Source organism: Cupressus sempervirens, chromosome 7, assembly GCF_028749045.1.
Source record: "Cupressus sempervirens isolate cs-2001-9-10 chromosome 7, ASM2874904v1, whole genome shotgun sequence".
Classification (NCBI taxonomy): domain Eukaryota; kingdom Viridiplantae; phylum Streptophyta; class Pinopsida; order Cupressales; family Cupressaceae; genus Cupressus; species Cupressus sempervirens.
In genome coordinates this window covers 920,707,736-920,732,798 of record NC_143124.1, presented here as the reverse complement: position 1 = coordinate 920,732,798, position 25,063 = coordinate 920,707,736, and the positions used below count along the sequence as shown (strand labels likewise).

Sequence of the window (25,063 nt, the reverse complement as noted above, 5' to 3'; positions counted from 1 at the left end):
AGAATGTGTGTATTTATTACATGTTATTAAGATTTGGATACCTTTCAATAATTTATCCTTAGTCAAGTTGTCATTGGTCCATTGGTCAAGTCAGATGATTAATAAAAAGCCCAGTACGCATTCCTATTAACTTTATGTCTTCCTAAGTTCGAAACATTTTGTTTTGCATATAGAAGGGTTCGATGTAACTTCGATTGTTTTGCACATAAATCTTTATCTTCAAAATTAAAACATCTAAATTACCAATATTAGTCGAAATTACACGCTTACAAACAAAAATACTAGTCATAAATCACCCTCTTCAAAGCTTCAGAAAAGAAAAGCAATTAAATTGTAGGGAATTGCTCTTTATAAAATTATATGACAGTGCCAAGTCTCACGCATGTGAATGAACGGTATCCATTATTTACTCTTATAACTTGATCTAACATTGTGAGAGTGCAAAATCTCTTGATAAATAAAGATGAAGTGGAGCAAAAGAAAAATTATTTGGAGAGCACAAAGATTCCTAGAAATGCCATTCACAGAATTTTAGTTAAGCCAGACATCTCTAGCTTGCAAACCCAGATGTCATAGAATAGTTATGTTGGACGTCCTATGTATCTTCATCAGGGTACTGCATTACCCACCTCATGTAACCCAATACTCAAATTCCACTTTTATTATTGTAAATACGAGTTTACGCCTCAGCAACAACTGGAAAATTTATACACTGTACATGTCCAATTACTCAGCTCTCCATAGTCTCTACTGAGGGTTTGGTGGCCTGCTGTTTGCTGCCGCTACCCTAGATCCCCATTCAAGCAACTCTTTGCTTGTGTCATCTTTGTGTACAATAACTTCAATGAAGCATAAACAATCCTTTTTAGGTCCCTGAGCAGTTTTAATAGCTTCAATAACCTCTTCTTCTATCTTAACCTACAAAATTAAGATAATAAAATTGATGATGAAAACCAAAAAGAGATGCGGCAAAACCTAAATTGAACTCCAATAAACTTTTGAGACTAATTACGTGCACCAAAGCGGCAACCTATGTTACAGGAAAAAATCCAACCACCCAAGGAAAACATGAAAGAGGATCTAATAATAATTACTTTCTAAATAGGGTCCGAATAAAACTGGCTGAAAAAGATATGAGTAGTTATCATTGATCAATAACTAAAATAAGTATGATAAAGATTTAGTTGATTCACTTCAACAAAGGGAAGTGAATGATTGCTCTCAATTCTCAAACTTTCTCCTTACATCAGTACCTCAACAGACCAAGTAATATGCACTCTCATTCTTTCACCAAAACAACTAATGAACAAATAAGCATTTTGCCAAAAACCAGTTTCCTCGTTAAAATAGACTCGACATTTTCTATTTCCTCACTTACCCCTCATCCACAACGTATGAGTGCCCAAGGCCAAAAAAAAGTTGAACATGGAATCAACCAACTCCAACAAAAGGTAAGATAGACCATCAACAACACAATACAATGAACAAGAGCCCCCTCAAGACATTCCATTTTAGCCTCGTTATTCATATACAATAGTAAGAGCAGTTCAAGAAGAACATTATAAGTTTTCTAGCCTCTCAAGAATTATAACAATCAAGAGAGGAAAATAAAATTGGAAAACAGGAAAATATCAGATGAAAAGTTAAAACCAAGGAATTAAAGCAATGATGAGCAGATCCATAGGACAAAGCAAACTCTAGCATTAGTACAAATAGCAAATACCTTGGTAGTCCAGCATTTTCCTTCGTCATTATGAATAGCATCTACTAAACCAGTGTAATTCCAATTCTTGATCACATTGTATGGTCCATCGTGAATTTCAACCTCTATAGTATATCCTCCATTATTAATCAGAAAAATTATACTTCTCTGCCCATATCGAATCATGGTAGAAATGTCCTGGGCTGTCACCTGAGCAATATGAGGAAAAAGGTTTATGGCGAATGCAGTCTAATTGCATTATGGAATTGCAAATTCATAGAATAATCACGAAATGAAAATAAGATATTCATTTCCAAGACAGCAGATAATCCATCATGATTCATGTTTTACAGATTTTACTAATTTTTTTTTGCAGAAACTCCTATTAAAGTTCAACGACAATTGCAGAATTATGATATAAAGGCCATTTCATCCACACCTGAAAGCTTCCATCACCAATACAGGCAATGACCCGCTTCTTTGGGGCTGCTTGAGCATATCCCAAAGTAGCACCTACAGACCAACCTATTGATCCGTACTGCATCTGGAACTCATACCTACAAAATCATCAGAGAATTATCATCTAATCATGCACTGCCCATAAAAGTCCCTAGAGTAACACTAACACTGACTGGTTCCGAGGTTGAAAAACTCTCATTTTACATCATGCAACAGGGCTTCAAAAACTAAACATGACAACTGGACATTGCAGTGAATTGTAAGCGCTATTGTCAGCGGAAAGTTAACCCCAAATCCAGAATATTAAAACTCCTCACAGTAACAAAAAGTTATCACTGTACTAATAAGCAAAATGTCAAAGGAAATATATTTTTACCCGCATTCCTCTGGCAGTTTAAGTTTCTGGCAATTGAACCAAGAGTCACCAGTTTCAGCAATTACAGCTGTATCATTTGTTAACATGGCCTGCAACCAATTAATTTTTAATAGTGAGTTTCCACAATCTGGAATTTTTTAATTACTGCTTCTGGATTCGATTGTGTAAGGATTTTTTCATCGACATTTCAAATCACACTCCATGATCCATCATCAGGATGAAAGAGAGAAAGCAAAAGGAGAAAATGATGGATGGATCATGGAGTGTGATCCAAAACATTGATGAAAAAATCCTTACACAATCGATTCTTGAACAATTCATTTTTAACTAAAAATATCATCAACAGCATATGGTGCTAGTGTACTCGTAGAATTATCAGAATCGAAACACTAATTGGATAATTCAATGATCTCAAGTCATTTTACAATTTGATGGGATTGTCTATAATCTTACCTGAATGTGTTTGAAGAGCACATTGACTCTTAGAGCCTCATGTGGAGCACCTCTCAAGGGAACGCCTTCAGGTACAAAGATACGCTGGTAATTCTCGAAGGCCGTTTTGTTGTGCTTTAACTTCTTTGCTAGGGCTTCGAAGAAATCTTTCATTAGCACGCAACCAAAAGTGGGTCCAGTTGATACCGTTACTCTATTAGGCTGTACTATTATAGCTTTCTCCTTCTTCAGGAGCAATGAATATCCCACTGAACTATAATCATTAAAACAAGGCCCTGCAAACAAATATGCATCTGCAGACTCAACTATTTCAGCACAGAACGGTGTACTGACTGCACCCCAGTAAGTCCCTATGAAATGTGGATGGGTCTCTATAACCTGCCCCTTAGCAGATGGCATCACAGCTACCGCATAACCTGAAGCATTTGCTAATTCTGCAAATGCAGATTTTGCATTTGCAGCCCTGAGCTTTGGACCTCCAACCAAGACTGGCTTAACCGCTGCATTTAGGATCTGGGCAGTCATTTCCACAGCTGCTTGCAAGCTTTGTGGATTGCTTTGCCTGCAATCCATGCGTCCGAGAGACAAAAGCACAAAATATTATTAAATATTGCAAAAGATATTGTCAAAGAAAAAATCAACTACTCAATGTTTATGAAATTAAACCAAGGCTCGGACTATATTAGAAATCTGGTGTGAACTGGAAGAAAAATAAATTAAAAACCAAGAATAATAACACAATTACGGAGAAACAGAGAGATGTCTCTGGTGTGAACTGGAAGAAAAATAAATTAAAAACCAAGAATAATAACACAATTACGGAGAAACAGAGAGATGCGCCAAGCAGAAAATGCAATAAGAGATCACAAAAGCAAATAATAACACAATTATGGATAAACAGAGAGATGTGTCAAGAAGAAAATAAAAGAAGAGATCACAAAAGTGGAGCTTCAGGAAATTTGTATGGTATCTGATGGCAAATTTCCAAGATCCTCTGATACATATATGACTAAATGGAATGATAAAAATTTACACATTTTCGATTACTTATACAAGGTATAGAACATAAGTTTGAAATATTTATAGAATGTTGAATTTCTATACTTTGATTTACAATGGTGATTTAAGTACGCCCGTGTGAGAACAATTATTTTATTTTATACTTCATTTTGTTTGTAATTTTTATATGTTATTTCATAAATCCTTAACTGAATAGCGCACCACTGTGATACAATATCTAGAAGTATTGGGTATGGTCCAATATCGAGTCATGTATGGATATGAGCCAACACACTGCTCCGACTATAATATCCGTATCTGCTAGTATCGGATCAGCTATACGGATACACAAGTATCTGGACAGGGGAGGAGAGATATCCAGCAACACAATACAAAAAGTACTTCACACAAACGTTCTTTTTATTCTAGTATGCTATAAACAAGTACTACCCCAAATTGACTAAATCCAGCAGCAAATTTCAATAGTGGTAAAATGCACTAAACCATCTTGAATAAATTTATGAAAGAATTTTAATGACATACATTAGAAAAGAATGATTAGTAGGAGATTTTGATATTGCTATCAGGATTTAACTCTGTAATTTTTGAATCGGACTCATTTGACCCATATTTCATGACTAGTGATTCGCATATACTAAACACTCATTAGATCTTATAGATCGAAGAGTAACAGTAACTGTAATCTATCCTCAAGAAATCCAACATTTTGGACAAACATTTAGAAGATAGACCTAATTTACTATTTCTAAACAGTTTAAGCCCTTAAATTCATCATTACATTTTCTGTCAACATAACCCAAACCAAAAAAAGAATCACAAAGCAGACATACCTCGACAAAAGACCTTTAAAAACAGAAAGTATAATGGTACACTTCGAAAATTATGATCACTGAAATGAGGTTAATTCAAGTTTCAGGAGAACAAAATAAAATAGAAAGAAAGCCCACCTGGGCGTCAGACTGTATGGAACAGGTTCATGAATGAACGTGTGATGGGGAATTGCAGGGAGATTACAGCTAACGCTGATGTACACTGGTTTGCTCTCCATAAGTGCCGTGGATATTGCATGATCAATCAGCTCGTTGGCATCATCCAAATTGTTCACAAGCACCTAAACAGGAAACACAGTTCACAATTGGGGAAACAAAAGATAAAAAAGACTGAAAGATCAGGGACCTACCTGAGCGCAAGTTACAGCCTGAAAGCATCGATACTCCTGGCTAAAGTCAGGAAGCCCAATGGTATGATGAAGAATACGGCTAGTGCCATAGTCGTTGGAATTAGGGCCCCCAACAATGCATATGACCGGCAGATTCTCGCTGTAAGCCCCTGCAATGGCATTTATCACAGAGAGGCCCCCAACGGTGAAGGTAACAACACAGGCTCCCACTCCTCTGGAGCGGGCATAGCCATCAGCAGCATAGCCGGCATTGAGCTCGTTGCAGCATCCCACCAAATTGAGCTCGGGCTCTGCAATGAGATGGTCCAGCAAGGTCAGATTGAAATCTCCTGGCACTGAGAAAACGTCATGAACGCCCACCTGGACAAGCCTCCGCGCCAGGTGGCGTCCCAGCGTGGCAGCCCCTACCGCATTACCAGCCCCTTGCAAACCGCCATTAACAGATTTGTTGCAGGGCGGAGACCCCACATCGTTGCTTGCAGGCCACTGCGAATTTACGTCTCCAATGCTTGAGTCCATCCAGATATAATTTGTAGGGCAAAAAATTCCAAACCCTCGGCTGAAGAACAGGCCACCTAAATTTTGATCTTGTTTATGATGTAACCGAAAATGGGATAGCTAGGAATTGTGGGAATTTTTCCAAAAACAATGTTCGACGGGGAATTGATTCGACAGGCTGAATTTAAAGAGGATAACGTTTTGGAACATGTGTCAGTAATTTTTTACTGTTTTCTAAAACCGGCGGAGCTTTGAAACCTCGGATGAATATGAAACCGCGGGAAGGTTGGAACCGTAGTTTTGTGGGGGCAATGTATAGAATATATAATTCGTGTGACTGCGTGAATGTCAAAAACAGGTTGGACGGGTTTTAATGGCAATACTTGGACAGGTTTTAATGACGGAAATTCCTCCTTGGAGAGGGGCCACTGCAGTGTTTCATTGAGTATTGTACTCTAAAAAATTGTTTCTCTGAAATGGTCTTCAAAATTTTTGGGGGCAAACTTGAGCTCTGCATTTATAGATGTCTTATAGATTGCCACATCAATCAAGCTAATAAAAGGTGTCAAAAATCCTTTTAAACAGGATAGCGATCTTTGGAAACTGACATTTGGACGCTCTTTGATCAATGGAAGGGGTGTTTAAAAGGTTCCAAGGCGATTGGTTTCAAAATCTGAGATGATAAGTTCAAGCCATGAAATTTATGCAAGTGGTCCACTTAGTCTAATATTTTAGTCAAATCAACGTTCAACGACCAGATACTAGAAGTGCACATAAATCTAATATCTTAGTCAAATCGTGGATTTTAATCATCAGTTATTATAAGCACGTATATTTATTGATTTATATTTGTTTCAATGATATAAATAAGTCGTATGATTGAAGTCCATCTAAATTTCAAATTGTTTATCAACATACCTAAGCCTTGCCAACATCTTTATGCATTTACACACAAAGAAGAGCTCCAACATCAACTCTATATAAGCCCATCTATTCCATCATTGAAATCTTCATACAGGCTTATAGGGGAAGAGACCTAATAACCATGATAGTTTGGTAGAAATAATCTTTAATTATTGTTCTCAAAATAGTTCAAAACAATAAAAACACATGTACTAACAGTGTATCATTTTTTCTAACTTTTTAAGCTTTTGGTTGATGATTGACCAATTTGTGCATTATTGTTGCGATCTATCATAAAGACTAGTGGGACATTTAACCACAAGTATTGGTGTTTTTTTAGCAAATGGCTATTGGCACAAGAACATAGTAGGTATCAATGGAGCATTTTGAAATGACACTTTTTGACCACTTTGCACTCCATGATCCCTACAGAGAGATCTGTGAATATCCAAAAGTCGAAACCTTAGCTTTAAGCTCTTCACTCACCTAAGAAGGTAGACTGAAAAATTGGCAAAATCTGACTTACAATTTAGGAGTTTTAAGTGTGCATAGTTAGCTTGGGTATAAGTTACTGGGTCATTTCCCTATACCCCATTTTCCCAATCAAAATGACCTCTAACACATATTAGCATCCCTTTGTCCCATATATCTAAGTCAACAACTAGTCACTTTAGTATGCAACAATTAGTCACTTCACTATAACTACTACATTCCATACCTATTGGTCACTTCACTTGTATCTATGACAAACGAACTATAAGGTCACCATTCTTACTATAAAAACAATTGAAAACAAAGAAAAGTGCATTTTGCCAAACCAATTAATTCATAAATTATTGGGAAAATATATCATATTTACAACTTAAGAGACCATAACCAATCAAGAATTAATGTCAAAAGTATATCATATTTGTAATTTAAGAAACATTCAAATTTGAAATTTGAAAACAACTAGACAAGAATTTATGACGCCATACCAAAAAAAACATTAAACAAATCATAATGTTTTCATATTTAAGTAAAGTAGAAATCCTTTCATTCATCATATATTTTGGATTCAATGACACAAGGAGGCATAGTTGTTTAAGAAGACTTGAAAACAACCAAAATATCTATGCAATATTCTATATTTTTTGAGTGTTTCATTTTTCATATTATCTATACAATGTAAATGTTGATCTTGGTTGCTTGTCCATATGTATGTGAATGCAATTTGCAAATGTTTTACTCATTCCAATGCGGTTCCATTTGCCCTATAGTATATCATTACTTTTAATTTGTTCGTCATTTGGTTCATAAGTTATGAGATTTGTTGGGTCATTCATTATTTTTTATCAATTTTATTTAATATTGTCCTAAATTATAAGTGTAGACACCTAAATTTGATTACAATGCTTTGGTAATCCTATTTAGTTATCTCTAAAGGCATCATTAATTAAATTCCTATTTAATTAATCCTTTGTCATCCCCTAGCTGATTAATTTAATTAATCATCTATAGTCCTAATTGATAAATCAAATAACCTATTATTTATCAATTAAATCTTATTCTCCTATCTAATTCCAAAAATCCTCATTTATTAAATAAATCTATTTGATAAATAAAATCCTCAAATCCAAAAACCCCTAACTATCCCTAATCCTCCATTTAGCCTAATCCACCCCACCCACCCATACTAACCAAGCTTAGCCACTAAATCACCCACCCTCATTAATGTCATCCACTTACACATCTCTAACATCCCTAATCTAAGCCTAAGCCCAAGCCTAATCCACCCCCTAATGTTGTTACATTCCCTAAACAAGTTTAAGACTTTCCTAAACCAAATCAAAGTCTCCCCTCAAAAATCTCAACCACCAAGTCATGAGTGCTCTTACAAACCATAAAAAGACTCTTACAAGCCCACTCATGACTCTGACATCCATCTTCCACACTCTTCCCTCTTCCACACCCATTCCTCTTACATCTCTCTTACATACTCAACCCCACTCATCATGTCTTTAACCAACCCTTTACCCTACCCTCTCACACTCATCCTCCTTGTGACAAGTGTCACCTTCCCATTGGTGCTAAACAAACACAATCCATGTGCTCTCCTTTGAGTGCATCCTAGCCCGCCTTAAGCTTTCATCTCTCCTTGCATCTTAGCCCTCCATCCCTCAAGCCCTTAGCCTATAAATTGGATCCCCTCCCAAGCCATATCATCACAATCCTTGAGTTAAAGTTATCATGCCCTTTTGAGAGCCAAAATCCATACCCATACCCTTATAATGCCAAATTGAGAGCTCACAAAGCTACCAATTTGCTATTACCCATCTCCACCATTGAAGCAACTTTGAGCATCTTGAGCATACATCCACATCAAAGGATGCATCTACAAAATCAAGAAAGCAATGAAGTGCTTCATCTTTTGAGGTTTGCATCTCTTGTTTGTTTTCTTTGTCTAAGCATATATGTGAACTTAGTTTTGGTTTGTGAATGCTTTCTTTAATGTTAATGTTCCTTGCACACTAAGATCTAGTTCTACATTTTGGCACGCCCGGTGGGACCACACTATGGGTCATTCCTTAATCTTTTTCAATCCATATTTTGTGCTTACAAACTAACCATCTAATGTTTGTTGAGATTTGAGTGGGTGCAAGGTGCTTTTGCTTGTTTTTGCAGGTTGAAGGATGCACTAGAGAGAAAGACGTACCCTTTTAAAATCTAAAAATAACCAAGAAAACAAATTTTTTTTTGGAAAAAACTCGCGTCCGTCGGTTCACTTCGCGCAGTGTCGTCTCCGCGGATTGGCGTCTCCGCAGACTGGCGTTTATGCCTGTTGTCTCCGTAGAACGTCGTCTGCGAAAGTTCAACCGTCGTCTTCGCCAATTCAAGCTGTCGTCTGCGAATTTTAGCGTCTCTTCCTGTTTGCTAGTAGTCTGCATCGAAACTTGAACTGTCGTCTGCAAATTTCGACGTCTGCGCAGATTAGCGTCTACGAGTTTTAACGTCTTCGCCTGGCTTCTGTCGTCTGCATCGCCTCCAGAGCTAGAACTTTCGTCTCCGCTGCCGCCAGCAGACAAATTGTTGTCTCCGCTGCTGCAATCTGTCAATTGTCGTCTCCGACGCTGCCAGCTGCCTTCTTCATCAGACTGTTGTCTGCGAGTTTTGACATCTCCACAGATTGGCGTCTTCGCAGATCAGCGTCTCCAAATTTTGGCGTCTTTGCCTGATGAAATGTCGTCTCTGCCTGTTTATGTTACATTTCTATTTTAGCATATCAATTCCTGCACTTTACCAAAAAAAAAGGAAAAAAAAAAGAGTATAAATCAAAATTTGACTTTTAGTGGTTCCGTAGGATTTAGACCATTTTAAGCATTTTTACGCGTAGGAAAAACAACAAAAAAAGTTTAAAAAAAAATTTCTCATAGTTAAGCTTTCATTTTGGAAGATTTTGGGTGACTAACCAAATTGCTTTTTTTGGTCTCATTGCAGATTGGAGCACATATGAAACCACTAACCATGTTTCTTGCAGGTTCTCATGTTGCTAAAAAATGAACTTGAATGTTTAATCATTTGTCTTTGAATGCATTTTGCTAAAATGAACTTGAATGTTTAATCATTTGTGTTTGAATGCATGTTGCTAAAATGAACTTGAATGGTTAAACACATTTTTCATTGAATATATGTTGTTCAAAACACACTCTTGAATGCCATAGATTAAAATCAATTTTGTTTAGAATGCATGCTTAAAACAAACAACTCAATCTTGAATACAAAGATCAATTAACCATTGCAATATCTCACACTTCAATTTTTGGTGCATTAAAAAGAACAAACAAATCTCTCTTTTGCATACAATTTAGGCAAAGTTTGATTTTTGGACAATTAAGAAACTTTGTTAAGTTAAATACAAATTTGCAAAAATCAATTTGAGTAGTTCCTTGGACTCACCTCTTTTCTAATCACCCATCAATTCAACCATTGGTTGCAATCTCAACGCCATTTATGGGGATGGGTCTACTTGAAAAAGGTGTTAAATGTTCCACAATCTAACTAACTCACTTGGTCTTTGAACATTTGCTTTAACTTTATCAAAATTCTTAAATGACCAAAACTCTAGATTAAATCGATCAAACTTCAAGTTTGGGCACTAAAATTGAACAACAATTGACGTGGAGAGCCTCCGGGCGCGCGCTTGAAATCGAATCTCACACACTTTTGTTTTGAGCTTAAAACAAACTCACACTCAATCTTGAATGCCTTAAAGAAAATTAATCGATACTTGACGTGGAGGGCCTCCGAGCGTGCGAGTTTACTTTTGTTGACCCTAACTCTTCTTCTTGTTTGCATTCTTCGATCGATTTACTTTTGTTGACGCTTCAAGTTGGAATTGAACATTGTCTCTTAAACATGAGTGCTTGCAAAGTCTAGATTAGCACATAAGAGTCAATTGGTAAAAGAACAAGCGTGTTTTTTAGCCCAAGGTCATCCAAGTCTTCTCTCCCCTTTTCGTCTTTCGAGGCCATCTTGGGTGCATAAGATTAGGATCCAAAACCTTGTTTCTTTTTAGGAGGCCTGCTTGGGGATTTCATCACCCCTTAGACGACCTCAACTCCAGCATTCCGACGGAGTATAAGAACCAGGAGGTGAATTGAAAGACACCTCTCTTGGAATCAAGATTTTGTCACTCGAGCTAAGCCTCAAGGAACTTTATACCCTTGAGAAATGAAAGAGGAGAAGTGGGTTACCGCTCCTCTTGGCTGTGTGACATCTTTTTGGTCCCATCTATGGATTTGGGCCTCACGTACCTTGGGTATATCGAGGACTCCCTAGCTAAACCAACTGTCAGCCTTGCAGACAACCATCTAGGATGTTAATGTGTTTGAAGTGACTGATCGAAACATTTGTAGAACATACACACTCCTCGACACAAATATCACATTCTGAGAACCACAAACTTCTATCTGGGTGTTCCTATCTATTGCTTGATTTTATTTTACGTGTAGAATGAATATTTTCTAAACTTGATCAATCCTAGTTTAGGGCACACTTAGCGTAGTCACTGCCTATTTTAGAAGTTGAACGAGTCGAAGCAAAACAACTGAGATCTCTTAAAGCCAAGCAGATTCAGGAATTTATGTCAGAACAACCCAAACCCAAACAAAAGTTTCACAAAGTCAAACTCAAGCCATCTCTGGCATACCAAGAACTTTCAGCCAAGAGAAAAGAAATAACACCAAGCTCACGAATTTCCAAACTCCACAAAGCAGAGGACAAAGCTGCTGACGAAGCACTTCAAGAGGCCTGGTTAGAGCACACCATCAAATTTAGCCAACATCCAGGAGTTAATCCCGTTTATGCCTTACCAACTAGGCATGATTTCTATGATTAGACACCCTTGTTTCTCCACATCTTCTTGGATAAGCTTCACTTTAGAGTCGTCTTTGTAGAAAAGCCAGCCATCTTAGGTTATCCTCGTAAGCATTATTAGCTCATCCATCTCATTTAGAACCAAACCATCTAGCCAACAATCCAAAAACTTCACATCTAAGCTTCCAAAATTGTTGTCACCTTGCCAAAAGTTTGTCATTCCTAAAATCTTCCAAATCCACCAATCTCACCAAGGTTATCCCTTTGACAAAGCTTTGTCTAGGGTAATCTAGATTTATCACTTGTTATCCCTCATCACCTTGAGCTAAAGGTTGGGATCCACAAGTGGTCAATCTTGTGTTCTTCCTAAAGGATCATCAGTCTGTCCTTAAGTTGACACAATCACCACCAAGCTTGCACATAGGAAGGCAAACCTTTCATACTTTGGCAACATATCTTTGAAAGTTAGAATTCCCAACCCAATCCTCACTTAGGTTAGGCATATAGCTTTGCCTCAACCTAGGAAATCATTTGCATAGAGAAGCCTTCCCCCTTTGCATCCATCAGCATTGTTGCATCTCATCCCTAGGAACATTCTGCATCTTCATGCCACTCGTCACTCGCTTAGCCAAGAAGAAAGAAACAATGGAGCCCTATCATTTAGATCGAACAACATCACCCCCCTTGAGCACTCAACCATCCTTCAGCCCAGAGAAAGCTATACCATCACCTACTGACATTGAAGCTTTCATGAACCAACCAGGAAATGCAGTATTGGTAAACGCTATTATAGACAAGAACAAAGAGACAATCATGGCTAATTTTCGAAGGGACAATGTAGGAACCTTTGACTTTGGAAGACCCCCTCCATTATCAGATCCATCTCACCCATTGTTTGGGCAGCTACCACCACCCATAGGCTCATATGATCCAAATTATCCTCAATATGTGCCAAAAGAAGAGCCTCAAGCCAATCCTTTTGATCCAACAGACCCAAACATACCATCCTCTAGCCAAGTCAAAATCTCCATTCCGCAAGCCAATCTAGCCACTACCATGCCATCCTTGGTTCATACCTCTCCACTCCAAACCCCCTTTACCCAAAACACCTCACCATTCACTCCCTTCACTATTGCTGCTACTGCTCCCCAACCCAGCCTTCCAAATCCACCCATCTCCCAAATCGGTGCTAGCATCTTTGGCCAACCTCAGCAATATACAATAGGGATGCCACCCATGGGGCCAAGTAATCAACCTTTCATCACCCCCAGCTTGTTCACCACAGCCCAAAGCACAATCCCATCATTTCCATTAGGTCTTGGGAGCTCAATACCATCAACCACAAATCCACAAGCTACTACCTTCACTCCACAAAGCTATCAAATCCCACAAGCTGCTACCAATTTTCTGCCAAGCTCCCAAGTGACCCTAGCTCCCACCACCACTCTACCAAGCTTCCAAATGCAGCCACATAGCTATCAAACCCCATCAGTTCCATTCCCAAGCTTTCAATTCCCACCACCTCCACCACCAACTAATCCATTACCTCCTATTAGCAACTACTTTTTAATGCCACTTCTAGGAGGAAATCCACCACCCTAGCCAACCACCAATTATTTGTAGATACCATCCCAAATGGGGGTGCAACCCACATATATTGGTCAAACTTCTCAAATCCAAAGTCAAGTTCCACAAGCTCCCCAATCCTTTCCCCAAGCTTCACAACCATCTTATACCTTACCTCCAAAAAGAAATTCATTTATCCCACGGCCAGCTTATGTTCCTCAATCCCAACCTCAAATCCCATATCAACAGCAAGCCTCGCAGCACATGCAGCAATATGTGCCACCTCCACCTCAGCAACCCATCATCCACCATGTAGTTGCCCAAACAATGTACAATCCCTATCGGCAAATCCCTCACAGCCATCCATATTTAGTGGCCCCATCTAGCGCATACCTACCTCAAGGCACTCCTACATTGGGGGCACCCCAGTCATCACCTATCAATTTAGAATGGGATCAAATGAAGACAGCTCTGAAAGCCATCCATGAAGGGAATGATCCGAAGACATTCAAGTTTGAGACTGTGTGTCCTTATCCATTTGATAGAGCCATTACTATGACTCCATTCCCCAAGCATTTTGAGGTACCTAAATTTGACAAATTTAGAGGAAAAGGAGACCCAGTCACCCACATCAAAGAATTTTACATGCACTACCAAGAAGTGGCATATAGTGGCGTCTTCCTCTTACGCCTCTTTCTCAAAAGCTTGGTCGGTCCAGCTCTTGAATGGTTTTATAGAATCCCATATGGCACAATTAAAAACTTCGCTGAATTCTCTGAGGCATTTGTAGCCCAATATGCCCATCTTGTTGAAACAGAGTTATCAATAGTTGACCTTGTCCACGCTAAGCAAAAAGGTGGAGAAGCCTTGTTGAATACCTGCAAAGATGGCAAACCCTTACCACTCGCATATCCTGCACCTTGCCAGAGCACCATGTGGTGAAAATGTTTATTGATAATGCCCATCCTAGCTTGGCTCACCACATGACCATGAACTGTTTGCAGACCTATAAAGATATCAAAGAGAAAGGAATGATCCTTGAGCAAGGACTCATTAAAGATGGCGTGGTCAAGATTTACAAGGAAACCAACCAAAATCAATCACATTCCAATGAAAATTCTAGGTATTGGAACAAAAACAAGCATGTTGCAACAGATGGCGTCACTGACACCAGACATGTGAATACTGTTGCTCCTTCCCAAAATCAATCTAACCCACCATATCAAACAAACAATCAACAAGCTATCAACTACCAACAACAGAGTAACCAAAGCTATCAAAACCACAATCCAAGACCCAACTTCCAAGCATCTAGCAATCAAGCTAATGCCATCAATGTAGCTGCAGGGCAAAAGCCCAGATTCCAACTTGCACTTAGAAACTATACACCCCTTGGTGAGCCATTGGATGTCATTTTTGAGAAATTATTCAAGGAAAACCTCATCCAATTTCCTCCTACCCAGCAAATTGACCCAAGCCAATCCAAAGCTGCATGGTACAAAGACAATGAGTACTACAAATTTCATAGGGTAAAAGGTCACACCACCCTCAGATGCATGAAACTGAAAGATTATGTGCAGGACCTCATTGATCGAAAAGAAATCACAGTTGGAGCACAAACCTCTCCCAATGCAGGCTTGCAAATTTATCAAAATGCATTTCCTCCTCACAATAACCAAAATCTTGGAAAAGCACCTATCCAAAACAACAAGAACACCAACAATCGCTAGCCAAACCAACAACATGGGAAGAACAATGACCACACTTCATCCTATATAGACTATGGTAGCCTTATAGGTTGTATATCCAAGAAAGAGCCTTCTATCAATGTTATCAATATCCGAGGACCAGACAATGAGCGTGCAGTCACCACTCGAAGAGCGCGATTTAACATTGCAGGCCCACCAGTTTCATCAGCACCATCCGCTCCATCAAAAAGCCAGTACAATATCTTGGAACCCCTTGGGAACATGCCAGCCCAAATCTCCATTTTAAACCTTCTCCGCACTAGTCCTGTGTACAAAGACATCCTTGACAGTGCTCTCATAGAATCCCGTGTCCCTTCTGATATCAATGCTACTAATTTTTGTAATCTTGTTGGACACCTTTCATCCTCATGTGCCCTATCTTTCAAACCCATCGACATACCCGTGGTCGAGCCAGATCACACCCTTCTGCTTCACATAGCCATCATGGTATCCAATTTTGTCGTGAAAAGAGTAATGATAGATAACGGATCAGCCTTGAATATTTGCACCCTAAAATTCATAAAACAAGCTGGGTATACTGAGGCAGATATGATCAGTGAGGTTATCACCATCAAAGCTTATGACAACTTGGGAAGAACCACAAAAGGAACTATTTTGCTGCCAATCAAGGTTGGGTCGGTCATCCAAGAGATGGTTTGCCATGTTATTTATCTAAACCTACCATTTAACATCCTCCTCGGCTGCCCATGGATTCATGCCATGAAAGCCGTTCCATCCACGTACCATCAGTGCATCAAATTTTTGCATCAAGGCACTGAGGTGACCATCCATGCCGATCCAGAACCCTTTGCTTACTGCAATGCGGTTGAAGCCTCATATACAAATCATTGCCCTGGAATTGATATTGGCACAGCCATCGCTAGCTCATCCCACACTTGTAATGACCCAGAAACCATCCTCGCCTCCACCCTATCTACCGTGAAGATCAATAACAAAGGCTGTGGACAGTATAGTCTGTTAGATGCATTTGTTGTCGGGGCATTCCCACTTGATCCACATGCCCATGGACGACTGACATATCACAAAGCTAAGGAGATTTCACCTTCTTGATACAAAAAGTTTGGCCCAACCACCTTTGTATCCTCAAAAACCCCTCTTCATGAAGAGCTCACTCCAGATATCAACAATTGGTTACATAAGGATGCACCTACAAGAAATCAAGTATGCCTTGACCACTTCAGCCAGAAGTATCCCCAAGAACATAAGCTCATCACTGAAAAATGGAACTATGAAGGAGGTGGTCTAGGACCAGAAGAAAGAGGCATACAGTGCCCCATCGATGCACACAAGTGGGAATCAAAGTCAAGTCTTGGCTTTGGCATACCCACAACTGGGGGCACCAATACAGACGGTCACACTTTTTCTAACATTCACCGTGACCTTGTCAAAATCGAAGACATTCCTAAGGAAGTTGAAAAGAGAGCCTATGACGATATCCTAGACCAAATCTCCCTCAGAGACTTTGTTCTCCAAGAACTATCCATCCACATCATTGACCTACCACTCGCCCATCCATAACTCATAGATTGGGACCAACGAAGCGTCATACACATTGATGAGTTCACATCAGAGGAAGCACTTTTGAGATTCATGGGAGTTGAAACTCCTCATAAGAAAACAAAGCCAGATTCTGCCTATATCTACAAGCTAGATCCCAAGGGGTATTTTGGAGAAAATCCCCAACCTAGTTTCAATACACCCAAAACTAGAACTAAGGTGAATCCGAGACTAGCTAAGGCAATCAAGAGAACCCCTTAGCAAGAAAATCCAGAGCCATAATCAGAACATGAGGATTTAGCATTGCCTCCTCAAGATAATCGACCAGAGGTGTCTTCTATTCTAATTGAGGATACTAGGGAAGTCAACATCGATTCTTTAGAGATCCCCAGACTTGTTCACATTGTTGCATCCCTATCACAAGACCAAGCTGACCTCCTCTTTGAGGTCTTAAGAGAGAATATTGGCCAATTTGCATGGTCATATCAGGACATGCCAGGACTTGATCCAAAGCTTGTAGTTCATCATCTTGCAGTCGATCCAAAGATCAAGCCCGTCAGACAAAAGCTTAGAAAAATGCACCCCAAGGTGGCATTACTGGTCAAAGCTGAATTAGAAAGATTGTTAGCTGCTAAGGTTATCCAACCTATCCACTACTCAGAGTGGATCTCCAACATCGTCCCTGTCACTAAGCCTTCCGGTGACATCAGAATCTACACTGATTTCAGAGATCTTAACAAAGCTTGTCCAAAGGATGATTTTTCCTTGCCCAACATAGATATGATTGTAGATCTTATAGCTGGACATGAAATTTTGTCCCTTATGAATGGATTTTATGGGTATAATCAGATCAAGACTGCAGAAGAGGATCAGCATAAGACAACATTCACTACCCCTCGGGGAACCTTTTGCTACACCATGATGCCTTTTGGCCTAAAGAATGCTGGGGCTACCTATCAAAGAGCTATGCCATCCATTTTACATGATTTTATCCATAGCATTTTGGAGGATTATGTGGACGATATCCTAGTCAAATCTCACACCTTCATGGATCATCTTGTTGACCCAGAGAAAGTCTTTGATAGGTTAGCCCAATATCATCTCATGCTAAATCCCAAGAAGTGTGCCTTTGGGGTCACATCTAGCAAGCTTCTAGGCTTCATAGTTTCTAAATGAGGTATAAAGATCGACCCCAAGAAGGTCAAGGCTATCTTAGACATGCCTCCTCCCCAAACATTGCGACAACTTCGCTCTCTTCAGGGAAAGCTCCAATCCATTCGGCGCTTCATCTCCCAGCTTGCAGATAAGTGCAACCCCTTTTCACATTTGCTAAAGAAGAATGAGAACTTCAAGTGGGATCCTTTATGTCAACATAGCTTTGATCAACTCAAGCAGTATCTAGCCAATCCCCCTATCTTGGTTCCACCAGTTCCTGGTCATCCCGTGATTTTGTACATATCAACAATGCCTACTTCTCTAGGGGCACTTCTAGCACAACACGATGATTATAGCAGAGAAAGAGCCATCTACTATATCAGTAGAACCCTAATTGGTTATGAACTCAATTATACTCCTATGGAAAAAGCTTGTTTGGAAGTTGTTTTCTCAGCTCAAAAGATTCGCCACTACATGCTAAGTCATACCATCCAACTAGTCTCCAAGATTGACCCTCTCAAGTATATGCTCTCCAGAATGGCACTTACAGGCTGTTTGGCCAAATGGGTTATGCTCCTTAGCGAATTTGACATCCAGTATGTGGACAAAAAGGCAATCAAAGGGCAAGCTATAGCAGATCACCTAGCTGATGCACCTCTAATAGATGCACATCCTTTGATCACAGAATTTCCAGATGAGCATATCTGTCTAATTGAAGAACAACCCCCATGGAAACTTTATTTTGATGGCTCATACACATCTCATGGATCAGGGGCAAGAATATTGTTGGTTACACCTCAAGAAGATTACATTCCAAAAGCCTTCAAGCTACAATTCCCTAGCACCAACAATATAGCAGAATATGAAGCTCTTATAGCAAGATTAAAGATAGCTGCAGAATGGAATATCACTAAGTTACAAATCTTTGGCGATTCTCAGCTCATCATCAAGCAAGTCCTAAATGAATATCAAACCAAAGATGAAAAGCTATTACCCTACAAAGAGCTAGTTGACAAATTTTACAAAGCTTCAGTTTACACAAGTACCTCGAATGCAGAACAAAGCAGCAGATGCTATGGCTACTATCAACTCGCTCTTGGAAATTCCCCAAGCAGCTACACAGTATGAGTTTTTAGTCGAGCAGCTCCTCACACCCGCCTATGTGAATAAGGATTCAAACCGTGTTTGTATCTTGGTTGGTCCCCAATCCCCTTGGTACCATGAAATTCACGCTTACCTTAACGATGGTATCATATCCCCTCACCTCACATGTACCCAACGCCAGAACCTCATCCAAAAATCTTCTCGCTATGTTATCATAGCCAATACCCTATATTGTCGGGGTTATCACGATACTCTCTCTCGATGTTTAGATGAAAATGAGGCCGCAATGGCATTAAAAGAAGTGCATTCCGGACTTTGCGGTGCCCACACGAGTGGTATTGTCCTAGCATGACAAATCCTTAGAGCAGGATACTATTGTCCTACCATTGAAGAAGACTCTAGTGACTTTGTCAGAAAGTGTCTCCCATGTCAGCAGCACACAAATCTTGTGCACGCTCCAGCACAGGATCTACAGCCTATTGCACCACCTTGGCCTTTCGCTTGTTGGGGCCTTGATCTAGTTGGAACTATCACACCCCTCTCATTTGATGGACATAAATGGATAATAATAGCTACAGACTATTTCACTAAGTGGGTGGAAGCAGTCCCCCTAGTCTCAGCTACAAGAGTTCAGGTCTCCAAGTTCATCTTGTACCACATTGTTTGTCGCTTCGGCATCCCATCCACCATCTTCACCAACCACGGAGGTAACTTTGAAAATCTCAACATGGAAGAATTATGCACTTCCCTCCGCATCCATCACCGCTTTTCTAGCCCATATTTCCCACAAGGTAACGGCCAGGCAGAGGAAACTAACAAAACCCTCCTCAAAATCCTAAAGAAAGTTGTCAATGATTCCAGCCGCGATTGGAACCTACAAATAAATCTAGCTCTATGGGCCTATTGAACCTCCTTTGGTACATCCACATGAACAACTCCATACTCCCTAGTCTATGGTGCCGAAGCGGTACTACCCATAGAGGTTGAACTTCCCTCATTGCACATATCTTTGCGAGGGCAAATATCAGATGAAGAATACAGAGTAGCTCGACTCACCTAGCTAGATCTCTTAGATGAGAAGAGACAACAAGCCTATGACCATCTCACAGTCTACCAAACTCGTCTCAAAAGGAATTTCAACAAGAAGGTGCTCTCACGACACTTTCAGCCAGGTGACATGGTCCTCAAAGAAAACATGATGGTCCAAACAGATCGAGAAAAGAAAGGCATGTTTGAACCTACATGGCTTGGTCCTTATGTTGTCATTGCATCCTTTAGCTCCGAAGCCTATCAGCTATCTACATCAGAAGGGGAATTATTGAATGATCCTACTAACATCATTCATCTCAAGAAGTTCTATTCTTGAAGATCCTTGGTATACCCAGCTTTTGAAAAATACAAAGAAAAAAATAGTAAAGAGAAATAAGCGTCCAATGGTGAAAATTTGGCAATTCAAGCACCTTGGATAGGTACCTTGGTGAAAACCTAGTAATTCAGGGGCCTTGTGTACTAAAGACTAATCCATTATCTATCACTATCCTATCCCTCATCCTTCCACCCACCATCCCATAAACAACTTGCTTGTTCCCTTGGTGTTCCAACCAAATATCCAAAATCTAATGGAGCTTGTAAATACCTCTTGTACAGCTTGTAAATCTTGTACCTCAGCTTGTAAATCTTGTACCAAAGCTTGTATTATACCTTGTAAATCCCTTGTATCATAGCTTGTATATCCGAATCTTGTCCAAAGCTTGTACCATATTCCAGCTTGTAAATAAGCTTGTATCTTAGCTTGTATACTATCACGTGCACACACAAAACCCCATTTTCACTTAAGCTTTTCGCAAACCATCTAACTATCTGCCCATCAACTATTACAAATATCCCACCCTTCATGAACATTTCCATCTCACAAAATGAAAACATGAACAAACTTGTACATTTGTAACATATGTTGGTCCGTCAGCTTATACATCCTCTTTAGCTTAGTACCATTGTATCTATCCAACGTTTGTGTCAGTTCATCCTTGATTAGCATCCTGCACACATCGCACATCTTGGTTAGCTATTCCAATGCATCCTTTAGCTAGATCTCTTGTCACCAAAGTGTTATCCTTCTTAGTTCAGCTTGCCAGATGCATCACTCATCCAAATCCACCAACTTAGGTGCTCTCCGATAGATCCTTGCAGGATATAGCTTTCCTCATGTTTGATCTTGGTCTGTTAGTACCTTTTCCTACCCATCTCATTGGCAAACAGCTCTATTTTGGATTTTCGCTGTCTTTTGATTTGGGATCTTCCCTTTTGGGTCTTGAAAATATCTTTTCCAAGCAATCTCCTTGTTCCCTCCTCAAGGTTGCCATGATCTTCCATATCATGGTATGTTTCGAATGGGGCAGTCAGAGCGTAAGGTCTTGATCATGTCTTTCGCTTGTTTTCTCTTTCTGCTTGTGGGTTACGTAGTGTCGTTTCCACGTTGCTTCCTCTAGGATTCATGTGTGATACTGGGGCAATCCTTGCGTGTTTGTTTTGAGTCAGTTTGTCAGTCCTTTGGATGGTTGGTGAAAATGCCTTGATGTTCTTGGTAACCTTGGAAATTAACCAACAGTCCTATAGAAAATCTAGTGCTCAACTACATGGTGGTACTTCTCTTTGAAGTATCCCCCCGCTCAAAAAGCTTCAATGGATTCCCTTCATCTCCATTATCCCCCATCCATATCCTAAATTTGTCGCTCCTACCCCAGCTTATGCATCAGTATCTCTTTGAATCACTCCTCACGCTTAGCTTTAGGGATCCACAATCCTAGTCTTAGGGATCCACCAATCAAATCAATCCACCAAGCCTCATCTTTCGAGATCCACAATCCTAGTCCTAGGGATCTCTGAAAACCATCTTCCATCAATCCGACTCTTTGAAATCCTATTGCATCAGCTTTATCATTCCATCATTCGTCTCCCTACCATGGATTCCTTTTATAGTGCTCTGCCCCTCCATCCTCCCCCCAATCCTGGCAAGTCTTAAGCTTGCTTTACTTTTCTGCCTCTAATTCTCCTTTATCATTCTCCCATAGTGCGAGTTTGAGCTGATTCAGCCCCTCCTCTTTGCCAATCTGTGTCTCTGCTCATCTCGATTTCTTGTACTTTTCAAGAAGCCATCGAGCCTCATTTCTCTCTCCACCGCCTTCTTGAGGGGGCATCATTTTAAGTCTAGTCTCTCCTCTTCTTATCCGAGACTAGGGCAACCTTGTTGCTCAAACATCTTCCTGATGTCGTCTTCACTCGAACTTCTTTGAAATAGTGTTGTCTCAACACTATGTCAAAGAGGGGCAAAATGTAGACACCTAAATTTGATTACACTACTTTGGAAATCCTATTTAGTTATCTCTAAAGACATCATTAATTAAATTTCTATTTAATTAATCCTTTGCCATCCCCTAGCTGATTAATTTAATTAATCATCTATAGTCCTAATTGATAAATCAAATAACCTATTATTTATCAATTAAATCTTATTCTCCTATCTAATTCCAAAAATCCCCATTTATTAAATAAATTTATTTGATAAATAAAATCCTCAAATCCAAAAACCCCTAACTTATCCCTAATCCTCGATTTAGCCTAATCCACCCCATCCACCCATACTAACCAAGCTTAGCCACTAAATCATCCACCCTCATTAATGTCATCCACTTGCACATCTCTAACATCCCTAATCTAAGCCTAAGCCCAAGCCTAATCCACCCCCTAATGTTGTCACATTCTCTAAACAAGTTTAAGACTTTCCTAAACCAAATCAAAGTCTCCCCTCAAAAATCCCAACCACCAAGTCATGAGTGCTCTTACAAACCATAAAAAGACTCTTACAAGCCCACTCATGACTCTTACATCCATCTTCTACACTCTTCCCTCTTCCACACTCATTCCTCTTACATCTCTCTTACATACTCAACCCCACTCATCATGCCTTTAACCAACCCTTTACCCTACCCTCTCACACTCATCCTCCTTGTGACAAGTGTCACCTTCCCATTGGTGCTAAACAAGCACAATCCATGTGCTCTCCTTTGAGTGCATCCTAGCCCTCCTTAAGCCTTCATCTCTCCTTGCATCTTAGCCCTCCATCCCTCAAGCCCTTAGCCTATAAATTGAATCCCCTCCCAAGCCATATCATCACAATCCTTGAGTTAAAGTTATCATGCCCTTTTGAGAGCCAAAATCCATACCCATACCCTTATAATGCCAAATTGAGAGCTCACAAAGCTACCAATTTGCTATTACCCATCTCCACCATTGAAGAAACTTTGAGCATCTTGAGCATACATCCACATCAAAGGACACATCTACAAAATCAAGAAAGCAATGAAGTGCTTCATCTTTTGAGGTTTGCATCTCTTGTTTGTTTTCTTTGTCTAAGCATATATGTGAACTTAGTTTTGGTTTGTGAATGCTTTCTTTAATGTTAATGTTCCTTGCACACTAAGATCTAGTTCTACAATAAGCACATAAAATTAGATAGTCTATTAGGCCCCATTTTAGTATTAATGAGCTCTCACATTGATTTTTGGCACTTCAGCCCTACACTGCTTTTATTTTCACTATGCATTCCTGACTCCTAAAACAAATTTCATTACCTATTGGTGGGAATAGGCCAGCTTGGGCAACCTCTTTTCGAACTGAGTCAACATCTTGATTTTTTTTTTTGAAACTCAAATCATTAGTTAAGTGAGATTTCTATATTCTCATCAGCCTCCTTCAAGTTTTGAGCTCCAAAATGTTGTGAGAAGTATAAGAGAAACCTATTTCTCCGTGTATAGATATACATAATCAAGAATTTCAAAAGCTCTCCTACAATTTTGCATCTCAAGAAGGATTTCAAGAATTCAAAAGTCATTTTCAAGGAAATCTTCTCTATCAAACTTATTTCTCATGTTAAAGGCCAAGAAAAGGAGTCCACCATCAACAAATAAGATCATAGCACAAACATCTATCTACATACCTTCAAGCATCCACAATCACTTAATCATTTAGATCTTCAATATTTCAAGTCCTCTCTCTCTCTCTCTCTCTCTCTCTCTCTCTCTCTCTCTCTCTCTCTCTCTCTCTCTCTCTCTCTCTCTCTCTCTCTCTCTCTCTCTCTCCATTAATTTTGGAAAATAGCAACATCCATTAAATAAGGTTTTACATTTTATGATTTCCTTTTGGGTATTTGAGTTAAGTCAAATATATATCAAGGACATACTTGATCATATTTAAAGAAGCATTCACATTACTAATGTATAATACACTTCATTTTTAGATGTAACCTCTACCATATGATAGTACACTTTCTATTATTTCAAGGTTGATTCTAGATTAAGGTTTGAATAATATAAATCCCTCTCTACACACAAAAATATCCTCTCCATGCATGTGTGCGCACACACATACACACATATTTGTTGTTGTGTTCTTGTTGTTTGTTTTAGCTTGTTTAGTGGTGCAGGAGCACCTTAAGGTATTCTTGGAAGATCTTTCCAATTTTGGCTTGTAGGGGGTTCTAGCCAACTCCCAAGGTAATAAGGACTAGCTATAAAGTCCCAAGGTTGTTCTAGTGTGTGTGGTGTTTAGAGTTTTGGGATTTGTGTTTTCAATTAGGCTCTAGAGTCAAAGTCCTAGGAAAGTCAACAAAAGGGTCAAAGGTTTACCAAAATCCCAAAATGGAGTGGCACTTATATTTTTGATTTTTTAAAGTGTTTTGGGGTTCAAGGAATGGATACTAGCTTGAGATATGCAAGTTAGGAGATGGAATTGTTGAATGACCAAAAGTTGCAAAAATTGCTCATGACAACTTTCCCTAAAAACTAGGAAATCATCTTAATGGTGTTTTAATCCCAACATAAGGGTCAAACTATGGGAATAGGGTATATAAGGTCATAAAAACCCTAACCTGACATGTGGGAGAGGCATTCTACGGATTGAGGTTTGGAAAGAGCAAGAACTAACTGCATTTTCTGAATAGAGCCTTCATCTAGTCACGTAATGGATTG

The 25,063-nt window shown here is 39.4% G+C and overlaps 1 protein-coding gene and 1 pseudogene across 1 annotated transcript; both read right to left on the bottom strand.

Annotated features, from left to right (window-relative positions):
* Positions 1–385: 385 nt before the first annotated feature.
* Positions 386–5,847, bottom strand: LOC149550545 (pyruvate decarboxylase 2-like). Its single transcript, XM_089793543.1, has 7 exons — positions 5,191–5,847; positions 4,958–5,121; positions 2,991–3,552; positions 2,538–2,626; positions 2,142–2,259; positions 1,724–1,912; positions 386–918 (listed from the first exon to the last, which is right to left on the bottom strand). Exons 1-7 carry the CDS (start codon positions 5,707–5,709, stop codon positions 748–750), a joined length of 1,812 nt encoding a protein of 603 aa, XP_089649669.1. The 5' UTR covers positions 5,710–5,847; the 3' UTR covers positions 386–747.
* A 65-nt stretch (positions 5,848–5,912) lies between these two features.
* Positions 5,913–25,063, bottom strand: part of LOC149550544 (DNA replication licensing factor MCM3-like) — a 62,197-nt pseudogene continuing 43,046 nt past the window's right edge.

Excerpts from the sequence above, each read along its gene's own strand:
- LOC149550545 (XM_089793543.1), bottom strand. The coding sequence starts at position 5,709 with ATGGACTCAAGCATTGGAGACGTAAATTCGCAGTGGCCTGCAAGCAAC. Across the intron at positions 3,553-4,957 it reads CCATACAGTCTGACGCCCAG|GCAAAGCAATCCACAAAGCT; the intron begins GTGGGCTTTCTT and ends CATGGATTGCAG. Across the intron at positions 2,627-2,990 it reads TGCTCTTCAAACACATTCAG|GCCATGTTAACAAATGATAC; the intron begins GTAAGATTATAG and ends AATTGGTTGCAG.